General features: G+C 40.7%; 1 protein-coding gene across 1 annotated transcript in view; it reads right to left on the bottom strand.

The window, feature by feature from the left end:
* The window catches only part of PLG (plasminogen), a 191103-nt gene that overhangs the window by 52581 nt on the left and 117550 nt on the right, over positions 1-20972 (bottom strand). Inside the window, exons 7-9 of the mRNA XM_089668611.1 lie at positions 14544-14662; positions 11620-11782; positions 5806-5927 (exon numbers count right to left, since the gene is read on the bottom strand). Of these exons, the coding sequence (XP_089524737.1) occupies positions 5806-5927; positions 11620-11782; positions 14544-14662 (404 nt within the window). The remainder of the gene's footprint in view (positions 1-5805; positions 5928-11619; positions 11783-14543; positions 14663-20972) is intronic.

Here is a 20972-nt window from a genome sequence, read left to right as displayed (position 1 = left end):
CAAAGCCATTATTTCAAATTTTTAGGGACTCTTTAATGACTGGCATAGTACCACTGGACTGGCGTAAGGCCAATGTGGTGCCTATATTAGACCGCCCCCCACCCGCCATATAAGGAAATGATGGGCGCAAGGTGGTTCTATCGTTCTGGGAGGACAAGGTGGTTCCATCATTCTGGGAGGACATCATATGACGTCTTTCCACTCTAACCATGTGTGGGACACAGTGGATCACCGATCAGCGGAAAGAGCCGATGACTTCGGCTCTGTCATATAATCAGCTGTGTCCAATCACAGCTAATCGCATGTAAATAAGGAAATGCAGGTTACTGGCATTTCTCTCCTCTTGAGCGGTCATGCTGACAGCTCCTGAGGAGAGGAGAGCCGGTAATCAGCATTCCTCAGAGGGGACATCTACACTGACCATCAGGGCACTGATGATCAGTGCCCTGATTATCAGTGTAGCCCCATCAGTGCCACCTGTCAGCGTCCATCAATGCCACCTGTCATTGACCATCAGTGCACATCAATGCCACATATCAGTGCCCATCTGAGCTGCCTTTCAGTGCCAACTATCAGTGCCAGTCAGTGTCACCTATCAGTGCCAGTAAGTGCAGCCTATCAGAACCCATCAGTGCTGCCTATCAGTGCCAGTCAGTGCCACCTAACCGTTCCAGTCAGTGCCACCTAACAGTGCCAGTCATTGCCACCTATCAGAGGCAGTCAGTGCTGTCTATCAGAGCCAGTCAGTGCTGTCTATCAGTGCCACCTATCAGTGCCACCTATCAGTGCCATATATGAGTACTGCCTTTCAGGGCCCATCAGTGATGTCTGTGAATGCCCACCAGTAATGCCTGTCAATGCCCATCAGTGCCACCTACCAGTGCCTCCTCATCAGTGCCGCCTATCAGTGCCCATCAGTGCAGCCTCATTAGCACACATCAGTGAAGGAGAAAAATTACTAAATTACAAAATTTTATAACAGAAACTAAGAAAAATACTTTTTTAAAATTTTCAGTTGTTTTTGGTTTGTTTATCAAAAAATAAAAAAACCCAGAGGTGATTAAATACCACCAAAAGAAAGTTCTATCTGTCTCAAAAAAAAATTGAAAAATGTCATATGGGTACAGTGTTGCATGACTGCGCAATTGTCATTCAAAGTGAGACAGCACTAAAAGCTGAAAATGGGCCTGGGCAGGAAGGGGGTGAAAGTGTCCGGTTGGCAAGTGGTTAAAAATGGATCAAAATATTTACCAAGTAATTATAGACCTGTTAGTTTAACTTCTATAGTTGGGAAGATACTGGAGAGTTTAATAAAAGACCAGATTTCTTGCTGAAAAAAAAACATTTTAAGCAACAGACAGCATGGATTCATGAAAGACAGAAGTTGTCAAACAAATCTGATTTCTTTTTATGAGGAGGTGACCAAAACTTTGGACAGAGGGGTGGCGGTGGATGTATACAATACTTGGATTTTTCAAAAGCATTTGACACAGTTCCCCTCACATGGCTAATGTGTAAGGTAAAGTCTATGGGCTTGAAAAAAATCAATTTGTAAATGGATAGAAAACTGGCTAAAAAGATCGTATTCAGAGAGTAGTGGTTAATGATTCATACTCTGAATGGTCTAGGGTTGTCAGTGGTGTACCCAGGGGCGGACTGACCATTTGGAAACTTGGGCACTGCCCAAGGGCCCGGGGTCAGTAGGGGGCCCCATGAGATGCCCCTGGTACCTTTTTCATAGGCTTTTTTGAGTTTGGGCAAGGGCACAGGGGCCCCATGATCCCCTATTGCACAGGGGCCCCGTGATCCCCTATTGCACAGGGGCCCCATGAGTTGTCAGTCTGCCCCTGGGTGTACCCCAAGGTTCAGTGTTGGGACCCTTACTTTTTAATATATTTATAAATGATATAGGGTCTGGGATTAAAAATCCCATTTCAGTCTTTTCAGATGACACCAAGCTGTGCAGTGAAATAACGTCCTTACAGGATGTCTTCAGCTTACAAGTCGACCTCAATGCACTGTTTAATTGGGCAACTATGTGACAAATGAGATTTAATGTTGATACATGTAAGGTTATGCACTTGGGGGCTAAGAATATGCATGCATCATACATACTAGGGGGGTTACAACTGGGGGAATCAATGGTGGAGAAGATACTGGGAGTTCTGGTAGATCACAAGCTTAATAATGGCATGCAATGCCAAGCCGCGGTTTCTAAAGTGAGCATAATCCTCTCTTGTATTAAAAGAGGTATAGACTCCAGAGAGAGAAATATCATATTACCCCTGTACAAATCATTAGTAAGACCTCATCAACCAAACTGATAAGAGGCATGGAGGAGCTCAGCTATGAGGAAAGATTAAAGGAACTGAATTTATTCTCTCTTGAGAAGAGGAGATTAAGGGGGGATATGATCAACATGTATAAATACATGAGTGGTTCCTATAGTGAACTTGGTGTAGCGCTATTCACTCTGAGTTCATCACAGAGGACAAGGGGGCACTCTTTACGTCTGGAGGAAAAGAAATTTACTCTCCAAACACAGAAAGGTTTCTTCACAGTAAGAGCTGTGAAAATGTGGAATAGACTCCCTCAAGAGTTGGTTCTGGACAGCTCACTGGATTGCTTTAAAAAAGGCCTGGATTATTTCTTAGATACACATAATATAACTGGATACTAACATTTATAAGTAAAGTTGATCCAGGGAATATTCGACTGCCTCTCGGGGGATCAGGAAGGATTTTTTTTACCCTGCAGGAGAAAAATGGATCATGCTTTGCTGGGTTTTTTGCCTTCCTTTGGATCAACTGTGGGTATAGGATTATAACTTTTTTTTTATGGTTGAACTGGATGGACTTTTGTCTTTTTCAGCCAGACTAACTATGTAAAACCTGGTTGTTTCATAGAAACAAAATCCAAAGTTAATTGCCCCATTTCAAAATAAAAAAGGTAGATTATAGAACCTGCAAGGTTTAGTGTTGGGTGGGTTGGTGTATGGTATGTATGTGTTGTATAACTATATTTTCAATAAAATATATCAAAGCTAAATAAAGCTAAATTCCATTTTTTTTTATTTTATTTTATTTTTTTTACATGTTAGTGCTGCTGATCCCTTCAAACCTCTTTCCTCATGTTGAGCAGTAGTAGCACACCATTACTCAGGGTTAGCTTTCTGATGGTGACAAAGTACAATATGTCTAAACAATGAACATCAGCATGGCCACTTAAAGGCTTCACTGGAAGAGCATATGACAGGGAGACAACCCTGGAGAGGAAATGGGAAACAGAGCATTGTCAACCATAACAGAGAGTGCATGAACATGGACCTTCATGGCAGGATAACTAGGTATTATTCAATTGAATACTGCAGATCTAAAACATCAAACATGATTATGAAAATGAATTAAAGCATAGAGAGATTTTAGTGTTTGGCTTTAGCTGTACCTCAATACTGTTATATAAATTCCATATAAAGCAGCACTCATGTGCTGGTGGTGAACATGCTGGCAGAAGGACAGAGCAGAGGCATAACCTACCAGTGTCCTGTTTCTCCTTCACTGTCCAATTAATGAGCTGTGAGTTTTCATAGATCTTGCTTTAGAGCTGTAGCTTTAGTGAAAGACCAGTCTTGGCTGTCTATCAAGGTGCTAGGTGGCAAGACTGGCTGCAGAGGATTACTTACACGCTGGCAGGAATAACACTACCTATATAAGCATTTAGTGTTTAGTTGTTTGCCTGAAGTTGAATTTGAAGTACAGTTGCAAGAAAAAGTATGTGAACCCTTTGGGATTATGTGGAGTTTTGCATGAATTGGGCATAAAATGTGCTCTGAACGTCATCTAAGTCACAGCAATAGAAGAACACAGTCTGCTGAACATAATACTACACAAACATTAGATGTTGCCATGGTTTAATTGTACATAACATGTAAACATTCACAGTGCAGGGAGGAAAAAGTATGTGAGGCCCTAGCTTAATGACTTCTCCCAGAGCTAATTGGAACCAGGAGTGAGCCAACCTTGACTCCAATCAGTGTGATGATATTGGATGTGTTGCTGACAGCTGTCCTGCCTTTCAAAAACACACACCTGTTTTGGGTTTACTGGTTTCAAGAAGCACGGTCTGATGTGAACCATGCCTCGCAGAAAAGAGCTCTCAGAAGACCTACGATCAAGAATTGTTGACTTGCATGAAGCTGGAAAGGGTTCCAAAAGTATCTCCAAAAGCCTTGATGTTCATGTGTCCACGGTAAGACAGACTGTCTACAAATGGAGAAAGTTTAGCACTGTTGCTACTCTCCCTAGGCGTGGTCGTCCTGTAAAAATGACTGCAAGAGCACAGTGCAGAATGCTGCATGAGGTAAAGAAGAATCCCAGAGTGTCAGCTAAAGACCTACAGAAATCTCTGGCACATGCTAACAGTTTTGTTGACACATCTACAATAAGGAAAACATTAAACAAGAATGGAGTACATGGGAGGACACCACGGAGGAAGCCATTGCTGCCAAAAAAGAATATTGCAGCACGTTTGAAGTTTGCAAAAGAGCACCTGGATGTTCCACAGCACTACTGGCAAAATATACTGTGGACAGATGAAACCAAGATTGAGTTGTTTGGGAAGAACACACAACACTGTGTGGAGAAAAAAAGGCACAGCACACCAACATCAAAACCTCATCCCCACTGTGAAACATGGCGGAGGGAGCATCATGGTTTGGGGCTGCTTTGCTGCCTCAGGGCCTGGACGGATTGTTGTCATTGATGGGAAAATGAATTCCAGAGTTTATCAAGACATTTTGCAGGAAAACGTATGACCATCTGTCCGCCAACTGAAGCTCCGCAGAGGATGGGTGATGCAACAGGACAATGACCCAAAGCATACAAGTAATTCAACAAAACAATGGCTGCAACAGCACAGAATACGCCTTCTGGAGTGGCCCAGTCAGAGTCCTGACCTCAACCCGATTGAAATGCTGTGGCATGACCTTAAGAGAGCGATTCACACCAGACATCCCAAGAATATTGCTACACTGAAACAGTTTTGTGAAGAGGAGTGGTCCAAAATTACTCCAGATCGTTGTGCAGGTCTGATCTGCAACTACAGGAAACATTTGGTTGTGGTTATTGCTGCCAAAGGAGGGTCAACCAGTTATTAAGTCCAAAGGTTCACATACTTTTTCCTCCCTGCACTGTGAATGTTCACATGTTATGTGCAATTAAACCATGGCAACATCTAATGTTTGTGTAGTATTATGTTCAGCAGACTGTGTTCTTCTATTGTTGTGACTTAGATGACGTTCAGAGCACATTTTATGCCCAATTCATGCAAAACTCCACGTAATCCCAAGGGGTTCACATACTTTTTCTTGCAACTGTAAATAGGTTTCTGTGTTGATCAATGTTAATGATATTTAAAGAAACAATGCCACCTTACCCATTCAGGGCAAAGTGACATTGCCTGTGTAAAGTCTATCGTCCAACCAAATTGTGTGATTTTGGAGCTGAGCAGGAGTGGTGATTTCACCCACTCTGTTATGTGACAAATGATTGGCTGCTAGGCCCCAGCACTTCATCATGGAAGAAGGTTACATGTTTCCCCATACCCATAATGTTCAGTTGCAGCTACAGTAGGAGTGTTAAGGAGCACCAGAGATGTAAATATAAGGTGATTGGGGGTGGGCTTTACACAGACACTGTCACTTAGCCCGGAATGGGTAAGGTGACATTGTGTCTCTAAAGTCTTCAGATTAAATTCTAGTTGTGAAACAAGGAGAAACATTATGCACCATATAATAAATAGCTTTACCAATAGGTTGCAAATCACAGTTGGGTATTTCACAATATTCCCATCGTGTTGCTTTGTCTGTGGTATAACACCAGGGCATTGTCTCCCCATCAGGGTTTCTGCAATAATTCTTTTCTAGATTCCTAAAAAAAAATATTTTGGTTTAGAAAATATCATATAAGTATGTCAAAGCAGGTCAGATGAAAGGTTTGAACTAAATATGCTGATTACCTTTCTACTCTTACACACTTTATTAGGTTTTCTCCATTCTTTGGTTTTGATTCATGGTCCTAGCTATCCCAGTCAGTGGCATCTGGCTATATACCCAACTGTGCTTCTGTTTAATGTTCTGGCACTAGCCCTACCTGGCTATATTTTGTCCTTGATTACAAATTTGCCTAATGACTGATACCCTAACCTGTTTACCTGTCACTTGTCATTTGTTGGCCTCGTTCTGCCTGCCATATTAGTTATAATCCTGCTACTAAGGCTTTGGTAAGGAACAGCAACAGGAGCACAGTCTACACCTTGAAGAGAGCATATTTCCCATCCTCAGCCATTCTATTCCATCTACATGGATCATAGTTCTCACCTAGGACCCTCGCAGAAAGTTGGAGTATACAAATAGTATCTGTACTGAATGCAATTTTGAAATTGTGCTCCCTCACTTGAAGTAGCATGATTTCAAAGTCACAGGTCAGTGGAATTTCTGGTGCGACTTGCTTTATATCTGTGCGACTTCATGCACAAACGTCTATGCAAGTTGCACGTGAAAACGCAAAAAATCATGCAGGAACCTTTTTTTCGGTGCAGCATCGCAAAGTTGGAGCCGCACCGATTTGAACAGTTCCATTGCTGACAATAGGGTGTGACTTGTCATGTGAGTTGGAACTGTCAAATCGCATGACAAGTCGCACCAGTGTGAACGGAGCTTATGTGTCAATTTATTACAGCCATTGTATAAATTAAAAAAAACACAAAAGACACTATAACACATTGGAGATTCCAGAACACGTCTTCTAATCGACACTGCAGGCTGCAACTCTGTTAAGTATTTCTCACCTGGTATAGTATTAGGAAACTAGAATTTCTCTGTCCTTGTCATGTGAAATATATAAAACTCTCCAAATATAGACTGTGAAATGACCAGAGAAAATATTTCTCAAATGTAATATCAATTAACTAAAGAGGTGTACACGCTATAAGTTATTTTTTCGTTCAGTCTAGTGCGTTGAACAAAAAAAAAGGAGAGATTGCTGTACTAACACAAGTGATGTTGGTGCTGCGCTTTCTCCCGCTGTGTCTTTGTGTTTTGACGTGGCGTGCCATTGGTTGTGCTGATTGCATGCTGGTCTGATGCTGATTGGATGCTCGTCCGATGCTGGTTTTCCAGCATGCCCCTTCTACAGAAGCTGGTTGTAAGACCTGCTTCTGCAGAACAGACAGCTGTACATGCAGGCCGAAAGGTGGCCGGTTCCTGCCAAACCAATCCTATTTGGACGGTTTTTGGCCCATGCATACCAAGCTTTAATGACCAGGCACAGTGCAAAAGCACTTGTTTATTCTTACATTTGGCCCATTGTTCTTCACATTTAAATGCAATCAATCTCTAATAAAGGTAAATATGACTGCCTATAGTTCTGTAACATTGAACATTGTGACTGAAGCATAGATCATTTTTACAAAGGTGCTACTGAACTTTTTAACCACTTGCCTACTGGGCACTTTCACACACTTTCTGCCCAAGCCAATTTTCAGCTTTTAGTGCTGTTGTACTTTGCATGACTATTGCGTGGGCATGCAACACTATACACAGTACAGTTTTAGCATTTTTTAGATATATAGAGCTTTCTTTTGGTGGTATTTAATCACCTCTGGGTTTTTTTATTTTTTGCTAAACAAACAAAAAAAGACCCAAAATGTTGAAAAAAAATGTTTGTTTCTTAGTTTCTGTTATAACATTTTGCAAACAGGTAATTTTAAATCTTCACTGATGTGCACTGAAGAGGCTGCACTGATGGGCACTGATATGCAGCACTGATGGGCACTGATATGCAGCACTGATGGGCACTGATAGGTAGCACTGATGGGTACTGATGAGGCAGCACTGATGGGCACTGACGAGGAGGCACTGATGAGGCTGCACTGATAGGCGGCACTGACTGGCAGTACTGATGGTCACTGACTGGCGGCACTGACGATCAGTGACTGGCGGCATTGATAAACACTGCCATGTGGCACTGATGGCCACTGACAGCACTGATCAACACTGACTGGCAGCACTGATGGACACTGACGAGGAGGCACTAATGAGGTTGCACTGATATGGGGCACTGATAGGCAGCACTGAAGGTCACTGATAGGCTGCACTGACTGGCAGCACTGATGGGCACTGACTAGCAGCACTGATGGACATGGACTGGCGACACTGATGATCACTGACTGGCAGCACTGATGGACACTGTTGGGACTGCACTGATGGACACTTTTGGGGCTGGGGGCTGCACTGGACTGCCTCTGACTTTCTAAATACACTTGCCAATTACCGGCTGGCCTCTCTCCCAGAAAGTGCAACCAATAACCGACAACTGTATTTGCATTGTGATCAGCTATGTCATTGGACACAGCTAATTACGTAGTAAAAGGCTACTGTGATTGGCCCTTTATCATGTCATGTCATCAGCTGCGTCCAATCACAGCAATCACACAGCTCACCAGGAGGCGCGGTTCTGGAGGACATCATATGATGCCCTCCCAGAACTAGATGACTGCACTGTAGCCGTCATTCGGCTATAGCTTGGTCGTCAAGTGGTTAAGCAACTTTTTTTTACTATAAAACATAAGGAATGCTGCGCTACATTCAAATCATAGAGAAATGTGAATGTGGGATCCCAAAATATCAAATAAAATGTGACAATGTTATCAATACAGATCAATACGTGTTCATTGATAATATCATAAATCAAATAAATAACTCAAAACATGTGGAAACACAAAAACCATATCTATATATATGTGCATCAACCAAAAATACACATATATATGATGTAATCACACGTGCCTATTGTGAAGTGAAAATAACCATAATAATGGTACACACAAATTAATATCTCAAAGTCCAAAAAATATATTGTTGGTGACAAAAACAGTAAACGGTGCTTCGAAATTATACTGTTAGTGACCACAGGTGAAAAAACTCGTGCAGGTTTCTGGGTGTATACAGATCTGAGAATCCAACCACCATCTGGATTAGCCTCTCACCTCATCCCTTCGACCCTTGCGGATCAAAGAGCAGTAGTGGATCCCTCTCACAGATCCTCCAAGCAACAAAACACTCCAAAGGCAGTTTTCTCAGAGTATAATATTCCCACTATGGCTCTTCTCCAGGAAAAGTTGTAATATCAATCTCTCAAAATGAGACAAAGGAATCCTCCCATAGTGTAGTATATTTAATTATACCATAGGAACATGTAGCATATTTACACTGTAACTTACGTAGCAGCCAGTCCAAGAAAAAACCTCATGCTTTCAGATGAGGATATATCTGTTGGGTGTACAGCTGAATGCACAGGTGTACCAAGATGGCCGCCACGCCGGAAATACGTCACCGCGTTAAGCCGACGCGTTGCGTCACAGTGTCATGTGACTTCATCAGGGCTGTCAATCACAGTGACGATCACTCTTTAAATACCCAGCTTGTTAGAAGGAACCACCTACATAGGAAGGGTTTTCTTCAGCATAATTCCAACACTACTTCCTGCGGCCATAACACTGAAGACCACAGGGGACTCCTATGTAAATACTGCATACTAGTAACTACAGCAGGCACATCTATACAGGGATCATCCGAGCACTGTATAATGATGCACCTACTAAAGTAAATATACCTAATTCTTATAAAAAACAACAAAATGCCCTTATATCAAATTCCCATTTTAATTAAATTTTATTAAAAGCAAAAAATATATATTGTTTATTAAATTTAAAAATTAAAATAAATTAAAATAAAATGAAAATAAATTAAATTAAAATAAAATAGACCATCTCTCACATAATTACACATGCTATTATCAATCCTTGTTATAGTAAATATCCGCATATGATCTCTAATTATATATACCAAACCTACAACCAATTATTTTGTATAATTATCTGGAAATATATATATATACCTGTGCACAGGTATATATATATTTACCTGTGCACAGGGCATTTTGTTGTTTTTTATAAGAATTAGGTATATTTACTTTAGTAGGTGCATCATTATACAGTGCTCGGATGATCCCTGTATAGATGTGCCTGCTGTAGTTACTAGTATGCAGTATTTACATAGGAGTCCCCTGTGGTCTTCAGTGTTATGGCCGCAGGAAGTAGTGTTGGAATTATGCTGAAGAAAACCCTTCCTATGTGGGTGGTTCCTTCTAACAAGCTGAGTATTTAAAGAGTGATCGTCACTGTGATTGACAGCCCTGATGAAGTCACATGACACTGTGACGCAACGCGTCGGCTTAACGCGGTGACGTATTTCCGGCGTGGTGGCCATCTTGGTACACCTGTGCATTCAGCTGTACACCCAACAGATATATCCTCATCTGAAAGCATGAGGTTTTTTCTTGGACTGGCTGCTACGTAAGTTACAATGTAAATATGCTACATGTTCCTATGGTATAATTAAATATACTACACTATGGGAGGATTCCTTTGTCTCATTTTCAGAGATTGATATTACAACTTTTCCTGGAGAAGAGCCATAGTGGGAATATTATACTCTGAGAAAACTGCCTTTGGAGTGTTTTGGTGCTTGGAGGATCTGTGAGAGGGATCCACTACTGCTCTTTGATCCGCAATGGTCGAAGGGATGAGGTGAGAGGCTAATCCAGATGGTGGTTGGATTCTCAGATCTGTATACACCCAGAAACCTGCACGAGTTTTTTCACCTGTGGTCAGTAACAGTATAATTTCGAAGCACCGTTTACTGTTTTTGTCACCAACAATATATTTTTTGGACTTTGAGATATTAATTTGTGTGTACCATTATTATGGTTATTTTCACTTCACAATAGGCACGTGTGATTACATCATATATATGTGTATTTTTGGTTGATGCACATATATATAGATATGGTTTTTGTGTTTCCACATGTTTTGAGTTATTTATTTGATTTATGATATTATCAATGAACACGTATTGATCTGTATTGATAACATTGTCACATTTTATTTGATATTTTGGGATCCCACATTCACATTTCTCTATGATTTGAATGTAGCGCAGCATTCCTTATGTTTTATATTTACTGAATCACTGGTATATGATTTAATGCTAGCAGCTTCCTTTGGGATTTATACACATATTTATTTGATTTACTATTTTTAGTTTTAAATTAACACTTGGGAGCGCAGGAGGTTCACACCATCAACTTTTTTTACTGACACAACACAGAGGGCCTCCTCACACTTGTCCCTTCTGCTGTGGTGACGCACACAGACACAATAACATGCAGTATTTTACACTTGAATTGGATTAAGGCATTGCATTTGTTTTAAATAGGCTGCCAGTGCATGGTAATGGAAGCAAAGAAAACTAGCACTGCACTTGTGTTGTGGTGTGCTGCAATGCAGGTCTGTGGCCACCTGTATCTGTGTGTTGGGGTGACATTTTAAATGTATGAATTCTAAATCAATGCCACTACAATGCACCCCCCAGAGTGCCTTGTGTTATTACAACACAATGGTATGAAGCCAGCCTTAAGGCAGAAGTGTGATTGCACCTCTGACTATAAATTCTTTGCCAACTGACTTATACTAAATATGTAAACAAGCACAATCTCTTACTTGCAGGGGTAGTTCTCTGGGGTTCTGGAATGGGCGTGGGGTTCCTGGGTGCTCCAAGCCTGACAAGTCTTTCCTGATGCTGTGACAGCGATATTTCCTCGATATGACTCACCATCCCCAGACAAACACTGCAATCCCGGTGGTGATGGAGGAGGATTAGAGGCTTCAAAATGGAAAAATAAACCTTTAAAAATACTTAAATCTAGTTTTATGCAATATTTTCTCTTCATATAATTAGTGTAAATCTATGCAATGGGTAAAGAGTTAGAACATTTTGGTTTCCACTATAAAAATACAAAGAATTTGTCATTATACAATAAAGGATAGCTAAAAAGAAAAAAAAACAAAAAACTCAAACATGTTATATATAGTTTTCAAGTGATGGCTGTATTCATTGTTTTTGGCTTTTTTTTAACCTGATAATCCTACAAAGAACATTTTTCCTGCCCCAGGGTATCAACACTCACTGGCTGTATTATATCGATGAATCAGCAGTGTTGTCTCCCTAAGTTGTTCTCCCTATTTGAACAAAAAACACTTTCTCCTCTCCATTACATAGGTGGGAGCGGGTTATGTAGTTTATAAAAGATAGCTGGGTCTTCTGCTAATCTTGGTCAAGATTCCAGTTCAGTCTGCTGGACGTTTTTACAACTCAAGATTTATGGCAAGATTATCAGGTATTTTTCTCCCATGGTAAAAAAGTTATTACCTTGAATAAAGAAAACAAATGCAGCCATTAGATATAAGGATTGGTAGGTATTTTTAGTTTTGGGTTTAGATATGCTTTAATCACTCCTGCTGGCTGACAGCTGGGGTCCAGTGCTAAATCCAGAAGCTGAAACAATCAGGTGCTAGACTACTGTTCCTTAACAGATCCATCAGTAGGAGTGTGCTGTAGAAGTGAATGTAAACACAATGCTTCCATATTGTGTTTACCTTGGGAGCGTTGTGACTGGTGCCACTCTGTCCAGCTTCACCCTGCAGCAGTAGATTGCTGGAATAGGCTGGCTGTTTGCAAAGATAAAAATCCAGATAATATATATACACACACAGACACACAGTATATTATACATACACTATAGTGCCAAAAGTATTGGGATGACTGCCTTTACACGCACATGAATTTAATGGGATCCTAGTCTTAGTCTGTAGGTTTCAATATTGAGGTGGTCCAGCTATAACAGCTTCAATTCTTCTGGGAAGGCTGTCCACAAGGTTTAGGAGTATGTATATGGCAATGTTTGATCATTCTTCCAGAAGTGCATTTATGAGGTCAGAGGCACTGAGGTTGGATGAGAAGGACTGGCTCACAGTCTCCGCTTTTAATTCATCCCAAAGGTGTTCTATCATCTTGAGGTGAGGACACTGTGCAGGCCAGTCAAGTTCTTCCATCCCAAACTCACTCATCCATGTGTTTATGGACCTTCATTTGTGCACTGGTGTGCATTCATGTTGGAATAGGAAGGGGTCATCCCCAAACTGTTCCCACAAAGTTGGGAGCATGAAATTGTCCAAAATGTCTTGGTATGCTGACTCCTTAAGAGTTCCCTTCACTGGAACTAAGGGGCCAAGTCCAACCCCTGAAACACAACCCCACATCATAATTCACCTTCCACCATATGTTTTACTTGGCACAATGCAGTCAGGCAAGTACCATGCTCCTAGCAACTGTCAAACCCAGACACGTCTATTGGATTGCCAGACAGAGAAGCGTGATTCATCACTCCAGAAAACACGGCTCCACTGCTCTAGAGTCCAGTGGCGGTGTGCTTTTCACCACTGCATCTAAAGCTTTGCATTGCACTTGGTGATGTATGGGTTGGATGCAGTTTCTTGGCCATGGAAACCCATTCCATGAAGCTCTCTGCACACTGTTCTTGTGCTAATCTGAAGGCCACATGAAGTTTGGCGGTCTTTAGCTATTGACTCTGCAGACAGTTGGCGATTTCTGCGCACTGTGCGCTTCAGCATGTGTTGACCCCGCTCTGTCGTTTTGACTACCACTTTGTGGCTGAGTTGCTATTGTTCCCAGTTGCTTCTACTTTGTTATAATACCACTAACAGGTGACTGTGGAATATTTACTAGCAAGGAAATTTCACAGAAATTTGACGGAGCACTCTTGAATTCACTGAGCTCTTGAGAGCGATCCAATATTCCACAAATGTTTGTAGAAGCAGTCTGCATATCTAGGTGCTTGATTTTATACACCTGTGACCATGGAGGTGATTGGAACACCTGAATCCAATGATTTGCAGGGGTGTCCCAATACTTTTGGAATTATAGTGTATATATTAAAAATAAATACTCCCTCCTCAGTTTAATCACTATGTCACACACTCCTACTGATGGATCTGTTGGATGATCTGGATGACATTTGTGTTTACTGTCAAGTGTCAAAAGCAAATTTATTCCCAATAAAAAAACAACAAATAAATATAATGTACCCAAGTCTGCGATCAAATTAAAACCCTACTTGCCCCCCCCCCCCAAAAAAAAAAATGTTTAACATGTTAGGGCACACTACAAATACTAAAAGTATAATGTGCAGATTTGAGACATCGCTGAAATGAAAAAAAAATGTTCTGGGACCAAGGGAGAAATGTTTGGAAACTCTGTTAAGAAAAAGAAATAGTAAAAAAGATAATTATAACAAAGGTCTCATGTAGCAAATTATGAATATACAGTAATATAAGGACCATTCCTATAGTTTTGCACCTATGAGACTGTCTGAGTTATTTAGTAGTTTTGAGGATCCACCAAAAATTGTTACTGATTTATGTAAAACAACTGAAAAAAAATTTTGCCAATGCATTAAATTCAAAAGTTTTCTGCACAAAAGTAATCACCATGCTGGTTTAATAATGACATTTTAGAAAAGTGACCTGTACAATAAATATAAAGGCATTAAAACTTCAGCACTCACTGCAGCGTGGAACATTGCAGTATTCCCACCGCTTGTTTGGGTTAGTAGTAAAGCACCATGGTCGTGGTTCTCCATCTGGATTCCGACAGTAATTCTCGATGAGATTTTTTTCTGGAATGCTAAAAACATACATACAATTTATAAGATCTGATGCATCAAGTGCTGGTAAACTGGGTGATATTCAATTGTAATTATCTCTCAGAATCACGTTAGTTGGTAATTAATTTAAACTCAGTAACGGAAAATAAGCATACTGTATAATGATAAAAGATAATTACAAGTGAGTGTTTACAGGATATCACGTGAGTTTTTTATTCATTATGAGTACTGGATTTAAATGAACAATAAACATTGTTATTTGTGTTGTTCATGTGTTGTTACATGATAAGTACTAGGAGTTATGTTCTAAATAGAGATACTCCTCTCAAACCACTAGTGCTTAAAGTGGACCATTTCCTCGCTTTTATTAAAAATCATTTTAGCTTGCAGACCATAAATATAAGGCTAATCCTTATTGTATATAACGCTACAACACAACAAATCTGTGTTCATAAATAAGTAAATAACTGTCCTCCAAAAACGTGTTTATAAATTTGAAATGTCTCTCTCCCACTTATTTGAAAGCTACAATGTAATATGTAACTGAAACACAGTGTCCATTTGATTAGGTGCACGATCCATTTTTCATGTTAACTCCTTATGTGCATACTTCAAACAATCTTCTTGAAACATCTTATTCCCCACTGTGAACAAAATCCGATCACTTCCAGTAAATGTTACCACCCCTCCTTTCCATGTTCTCATTTCTTCTGCTGCCTGGCCCCCCTGTATGCCCCAATGTAGTGCTGCCAGCTCCACCCCCACCCTTATTGCCTACTGCTGCAGGGATCGTTTGAGGATGGGGAGCAGGGGAAAGGGCTGGTAAATATGTAAACAGTACTGATCACTTACTGTGTTCATTCATAACCGAAGCATTGTAAACTGTTTTCTATGCTTCAGTTTGTGAATGAGCAGGGAGACTTTGCAGAACTCTTCCTGTTCATTTATTCTGTGCAGATGAGGCTGCAGAGATGGACATTGAGGAGATAGTTCTCAATCTTATTTTTCTGTATGAAAAGTGAGACATCAGAGGTCTTTTTAGACCCCTAATATTTCAACAAAGTCCCCCCATCAGCGCTGGTAAAAAATTTAAAAAGGAATAAAAAAATGTAATAGGGAGGATGAAATAGCTTTATATGCAGAGGATGCTCTAGTGTTTTTAGGGGCTATGACTGGATCAATAGAGCGCCTGATCTTTCTTATTAACTTTTTCAGGTTTCACTATAAATTGGAGTAAGTCTATGCTGCTATAAAGTAACCCATTACAAGATCCCATGCCATTAGCAGCCTCCCAGGTAAAAGTGTAAGAAACATTGGCATATTTATGAATTTTAATACAGAAGGATGTCAAACAATATGGTATAGGTTGAATATAGACCCATTAATAGTTAAACTTAAACAGAAGACTAACAGTTAGTGTAAATTATCACTGGCAGTAGTGGGGAGATGTTAAAAATGTTATGGATGCCACAGTTGCTCTATGTATTGCATAATGCTCCAGTGTAGTTACCCATGGTCATTTTTGAAAGAACTGAGGCTATATTCCAGGCATTGATGTGAAAACAGTGAAGGGCAAGGATTAAACTACATACATTACAAGAGGCTAAGGAGATGGGTGGATTGGCAATCCCTGCTCCTTTCCTGAATTATTTGTGGCCCAGATAGAACATATGGCAGCATGGTTGGAATCAAATGTAGACCCCTTTAAAGGTGTGATAATAGGGGTATTGGGAAGTCAGAGGCTGGTAGATAGTTTGGAGGTGGGAGAATTTAGGAAAGAGAAGCAATATCCAATGATGGTTATGATGGATAAGGTATGGGACAAGATTAAAATGTATTTTGAATATGGGGGATATAATGATTACACCCGCATAATATTAAAATTACAGGGATTTGGCCAGTGGCAGAACGTGGCCTGGAATATATCCCACAGTTACATCAGGGCCAGGGTCAAGTTATGAAGGAGTTTTGTATTTTACAGGATGAATTCAATTTACTAAGTGCTTTTATCAATACTAATTGCTGTTTCTGGCTTGGAAACGGATTGCACAAAGGTGGTTGTCCAGGACTCCCCCAAGTCATACACTATGGGTTAAAATGGTAAATGAAGTACTACAAAAGGAACATATGGTATATTATCATAGAGGTGGTTCGGATAGATATGTTAAAATATGGGGTAAATAGGTTAATAATATAGTTGTAATGCCTATACAGTGGGTAAGGGAAAGGTTAATGGATAATGAAGATATGGTTCTTATAAAATAAATAATTAGTCCCTAAATGTATAAGGAAAAACAGAGACAAGTAGAGAGGATATGTTTATATATGTGTTGTAAGGTTGAAAGGAAGTATGTTGTTTTGTGGGGAACTAAAAAAAAATGGAAAAGGAAAAATAAAGGTTATTGTAATGAACATGAGTATTAGGCTAAAGAATATGATGGATATGCCAGTCTGGTAGATTTTATCAATAACTTTGTCTAAATGATTTGTATATCACATATAAGTATGATTTTATGTTGTTTATAGTCAGTCTGTACTATATTGCTCTGTTTTTCAGTAAATTGTTTCTATTTTCTATGTGCGTGGGAGAATGCATTTGAAGATGTTTGTAAGACTTTATTTATCTTTAATATCAATAAAAAATTAAAAAATAACATTGTAAAAAATAATAAATACAACATTGTAAAAATATATAACAAAAATAAAATAAAAAAAAATTAAAACTACTGACACTGTCTTCTGCCCTACTGACACCAAGAACTCTGCCCTACTGACACTGTCCACTGTCCTACTGACACCATCCACTGCTCTACTGACACTGTCCTCTCCCTTACTGATACTGTTCACTGTTCTACTGAGTGACATCACCCTCTGCTTTACTGACTGACACCATCCACTTTCGTAATGATACCAACCATTCACTACTCTAGTGACACCGGTGGTATCAAATGATATACAGACTGGTATATCTTTATGTTGAGCAGGTATCTTCTTAGGGAAATTTTTTTTTGTTTTTATTTTTAATAAAAAAACAAGAAACTGGGAAATTCTGCTAGGTTTCAACATATACTCCCTTTTTTGTAACTCTGAGGATTACGTTAGTGCCAAAGAATCAAACATTTCCAACTGTGAAATTTCTTTCAGCTTGAAATTATACTTGATAGTACATCTTCCATTACTTTGACTGACCTCAAATGTGGATACTTGAATGATCCACATTCCTGATGATCCAAACCCTACATTTATATCTGGTAAATTGGGAAATGATCAAGAGGCCACAGCATATTTTATAAGCTTCACTTTCACTTCCACTTTCAGTAATATTATGAAACTTGTAGAAACTTGTAGCATTCTGATACCTAGTCCCCAGCTGAACACTGCATTTTGATTTAGGCTATTTACCACTAGTATTTTGAGGCTATTTGGATCAGGGTTACATTTAAACAATTGTAAACAGCTTTGGTCCAGAACCCTTTAAAGGTTTGATTACACTAGCAGCTGGGGGGTGGTAAAATCAGACAGTTGGGCAACAGTTTTAATGCTCCCCTCCTCCAAACACAGTAATGCACCCGCACAGAACTGTAACCATGCTGAAGTAGCAAAGCAGTGCTTCATGGGCATGGCAAAAATTAAATGGCATGCCACAGTCAGCAGATGGTACCATCGCTGAACACGACCCATTCAAATGAATAAGGCTCTGCTGGAACTGCATGCCATGCACATGATTGCAGTGCAGTTGGTCAACATTTTGAGTAATAAAGGAGGTGGTGAGGAGGCAAAAAAACACATCCTCACCGTGTGTCGAACGCCTCTGAAAAGCAATCCAGTGTGAAGTGGCATGCACTGGTGCACATGTGAATAAGGCCTAAATGACATTGGCTCCAAGCATGCATTGGCATACATAAGAATCCATTTACAGCTTTCCTAAATAAGCGTGGCAAGGTGACCTTCAGGATTTAAAATATTACATTGCTTCCATATATATATTCTCTGCAACCAATCAAGTTATAGCTAACGCTTTTAAGGCTCCTGCCATCACCTTTATCAATAAAGAGACCCACCTTATATGGATGATGGTTAAGGAAAACTCTTTGCTTTGAGTGTATTTACTTTTATATAGAATTTTCACTTATCTTAGTGAATAATGTTGTAAGGGGAGTCTAAATAGCAAAAGGAATAGTGCTACAACCCCAACAGTCCACAGCAGTCATCAGAATGGAATAGAGAGCAGCGTGCCTAGATAACCGCAGTACTACAGCATGGTAACCTTCAATATAAAATTTGAATCCAGCAGCACAGCATCTCAAAAATTAGAACAATGCAATTTGATTTTCTCATCTTAAAAACAGAACTCAATGCCTGTACATATTGGCGCGTTTCAGCCTCCTACAGAGGCCTTGGTCATAATTGTTGTCTTCCCTTTGCACCTCCTCTCCTTGGAAGCACCACAGAATAGGGACCACTTCCCCCACGTATGCTAAGTTCACAGCATTCAGCTTCCTTCACCAAGTATAATCAAGGTATCTTCATTAGGATACAGTACCAGGCTCCCCCAATGTCCCTTCCATAGCTCTGACAAGTTTGGCATACTTCCAAATGACACACTCATTCCCAGGCGCCATAGTACTTATATCAGATGACTCTGGCCTGGCCTAAAAGGCCTTTTGCACCCCACTCACAACCTGCAGAAGACTGTAAAAAGAGTCAGGGAGACCACGCTGTTCCTTTTGAGTTCTGAAAAACCTTGCCTGAGATTTCACTCCTGTAGACAGCCCTGTAGGTCAGTATTGGATTTCATTATTGTAGCTCTGGGGTGTTTGGCTTCCATTCACTATCTCACTAATCTCTCTAGGCCCCTCCCATTATGGCACTCATATGGGCACTAACTCCACCCATTACATCACTAGAAGAAAGTTTTCTGTAAAAGGGGCCCAATCCCAAACCCAATCACCACTTTCCCTATACCAGACAAAATTGGCAACAGTGGCAAACAAGCTAACTGCATCTGCCAACAAGGAGAAATATTGAAAATTGACTTTGCAAAGAAAACAAAATCAAGCACAAGGAAAATTAAAAACCAAGATTTTCATGCACATGATTGGATGGTTCAAGTCAGCTCAACTTCACCTCATCTTTTAAACTAAGTGATTTTTTTTTCCCAAGTGAATGTTCACTTAGCTTAGTGAATGAGATGAAATTGTGCTCACTTTTAGAGATGAGCGAATTATTCAAAAATTCGGTTCGGCTGATTCGCCAAATTCGCCGAATAAATTCGCTTCGAGCCGAATATATTCGCTGCGAATTTAACTTATAAAAAGGGTGTTTCTAGGCTTCAGAGAGCCTTTATATTAGTGCAGAACACTGTACCTTTAATTTAAATGCCCTTGGAGTCTGCTGGGGAAGAGAAATAATACTGTCAGTCAGTATGACATGCAGATGAGTGCCGTCGATCTTAGAATCACCGCACACTTCACTCATTTGGGCAGTCACGGGGCCAAAACCAGAGTGTGGAGCCACAGTGTGGCGGTGGAGGCAGCAGCAATGGGAGGCCATACAGCACCCTATGACAAAATGGAACCCACCAGCAGTGTGAGGAGACCTGAAAGTGGCACATGGCAGAGTGTGGCGATGGAGAGAGCAGCAATGGGAGGCCGTACAGGGACCCATGACACACTCTGGACCTGGCAGCAGCATGAGGAGGCGGTACAGGGGCCCATGACAGATTACGGGCCAGGCAGCAGCATGAGGAGTCGGTACGGGGGCCCATGGCAGATTACGGGCCTGGCAGCAGCATGAGGAGGCGGTACAGGGGCCCATGGCAGAGTGGCGGAGCGTAAGCAGCTAAAATTGAAGGCCATACAGAGGCCTATGTTAAAAAGTCCCCCCAGCAGCAGCGTGGGGAGACGACTATCAAGAGTCCAATGGCAGAGTGGCGGAGCAGAAGCAGCTTCAATTGAAGGCCATACACAGGCCTAGGTTTAAAAGTCCCTCACAGTTAATTCCAATAACGAACTCTACTCCTCCGTGCAATCTACTTACGAGACCCTGGGCAGGTCTGGGTCCAATTTGTGGTAGAGACTGGTTTTGTTCAGCCATGCTTGAGCGAGTAATAACAGGTCTGTGCTGCCCTTTGGTGTCTGGCTTAATGCGCACAACACTGAACGTCCCAGCGTTTGTCAACGATTTGCCGTTAAGTGATGCAAACCCGCTGAACCACGTTCATGAGGAGCCGGTACAGGGGGCCATGAATCAGTATGGACCTGGCAGCAGCGTGAGCAGACGACAGAGGCACATGGCGCAGGGTGGCGGTGTAGGCAGCATTATTCTGAA

Source organism: Staurois parvus, unplaced genomic scaffold (assembly GCF_062004578.1).
Source record: "Staurois parvus isolate SC_StPar_1 unplaced genomic scaffold, SC_StPar_1.0 ptg000059l, whole genome shotgun sequence".
Taxonomy (NCBI): Eukaryota; Metazoa; Chordata; class Amphibia; order Anura; family Ranidae; genus Staurois; species Staurois parvus.
The sequence above is the reverse complement of the archived record's forward strand: the minus strand, read 5'-3'. Positions and strand labels throughout refer to the sequence as shown.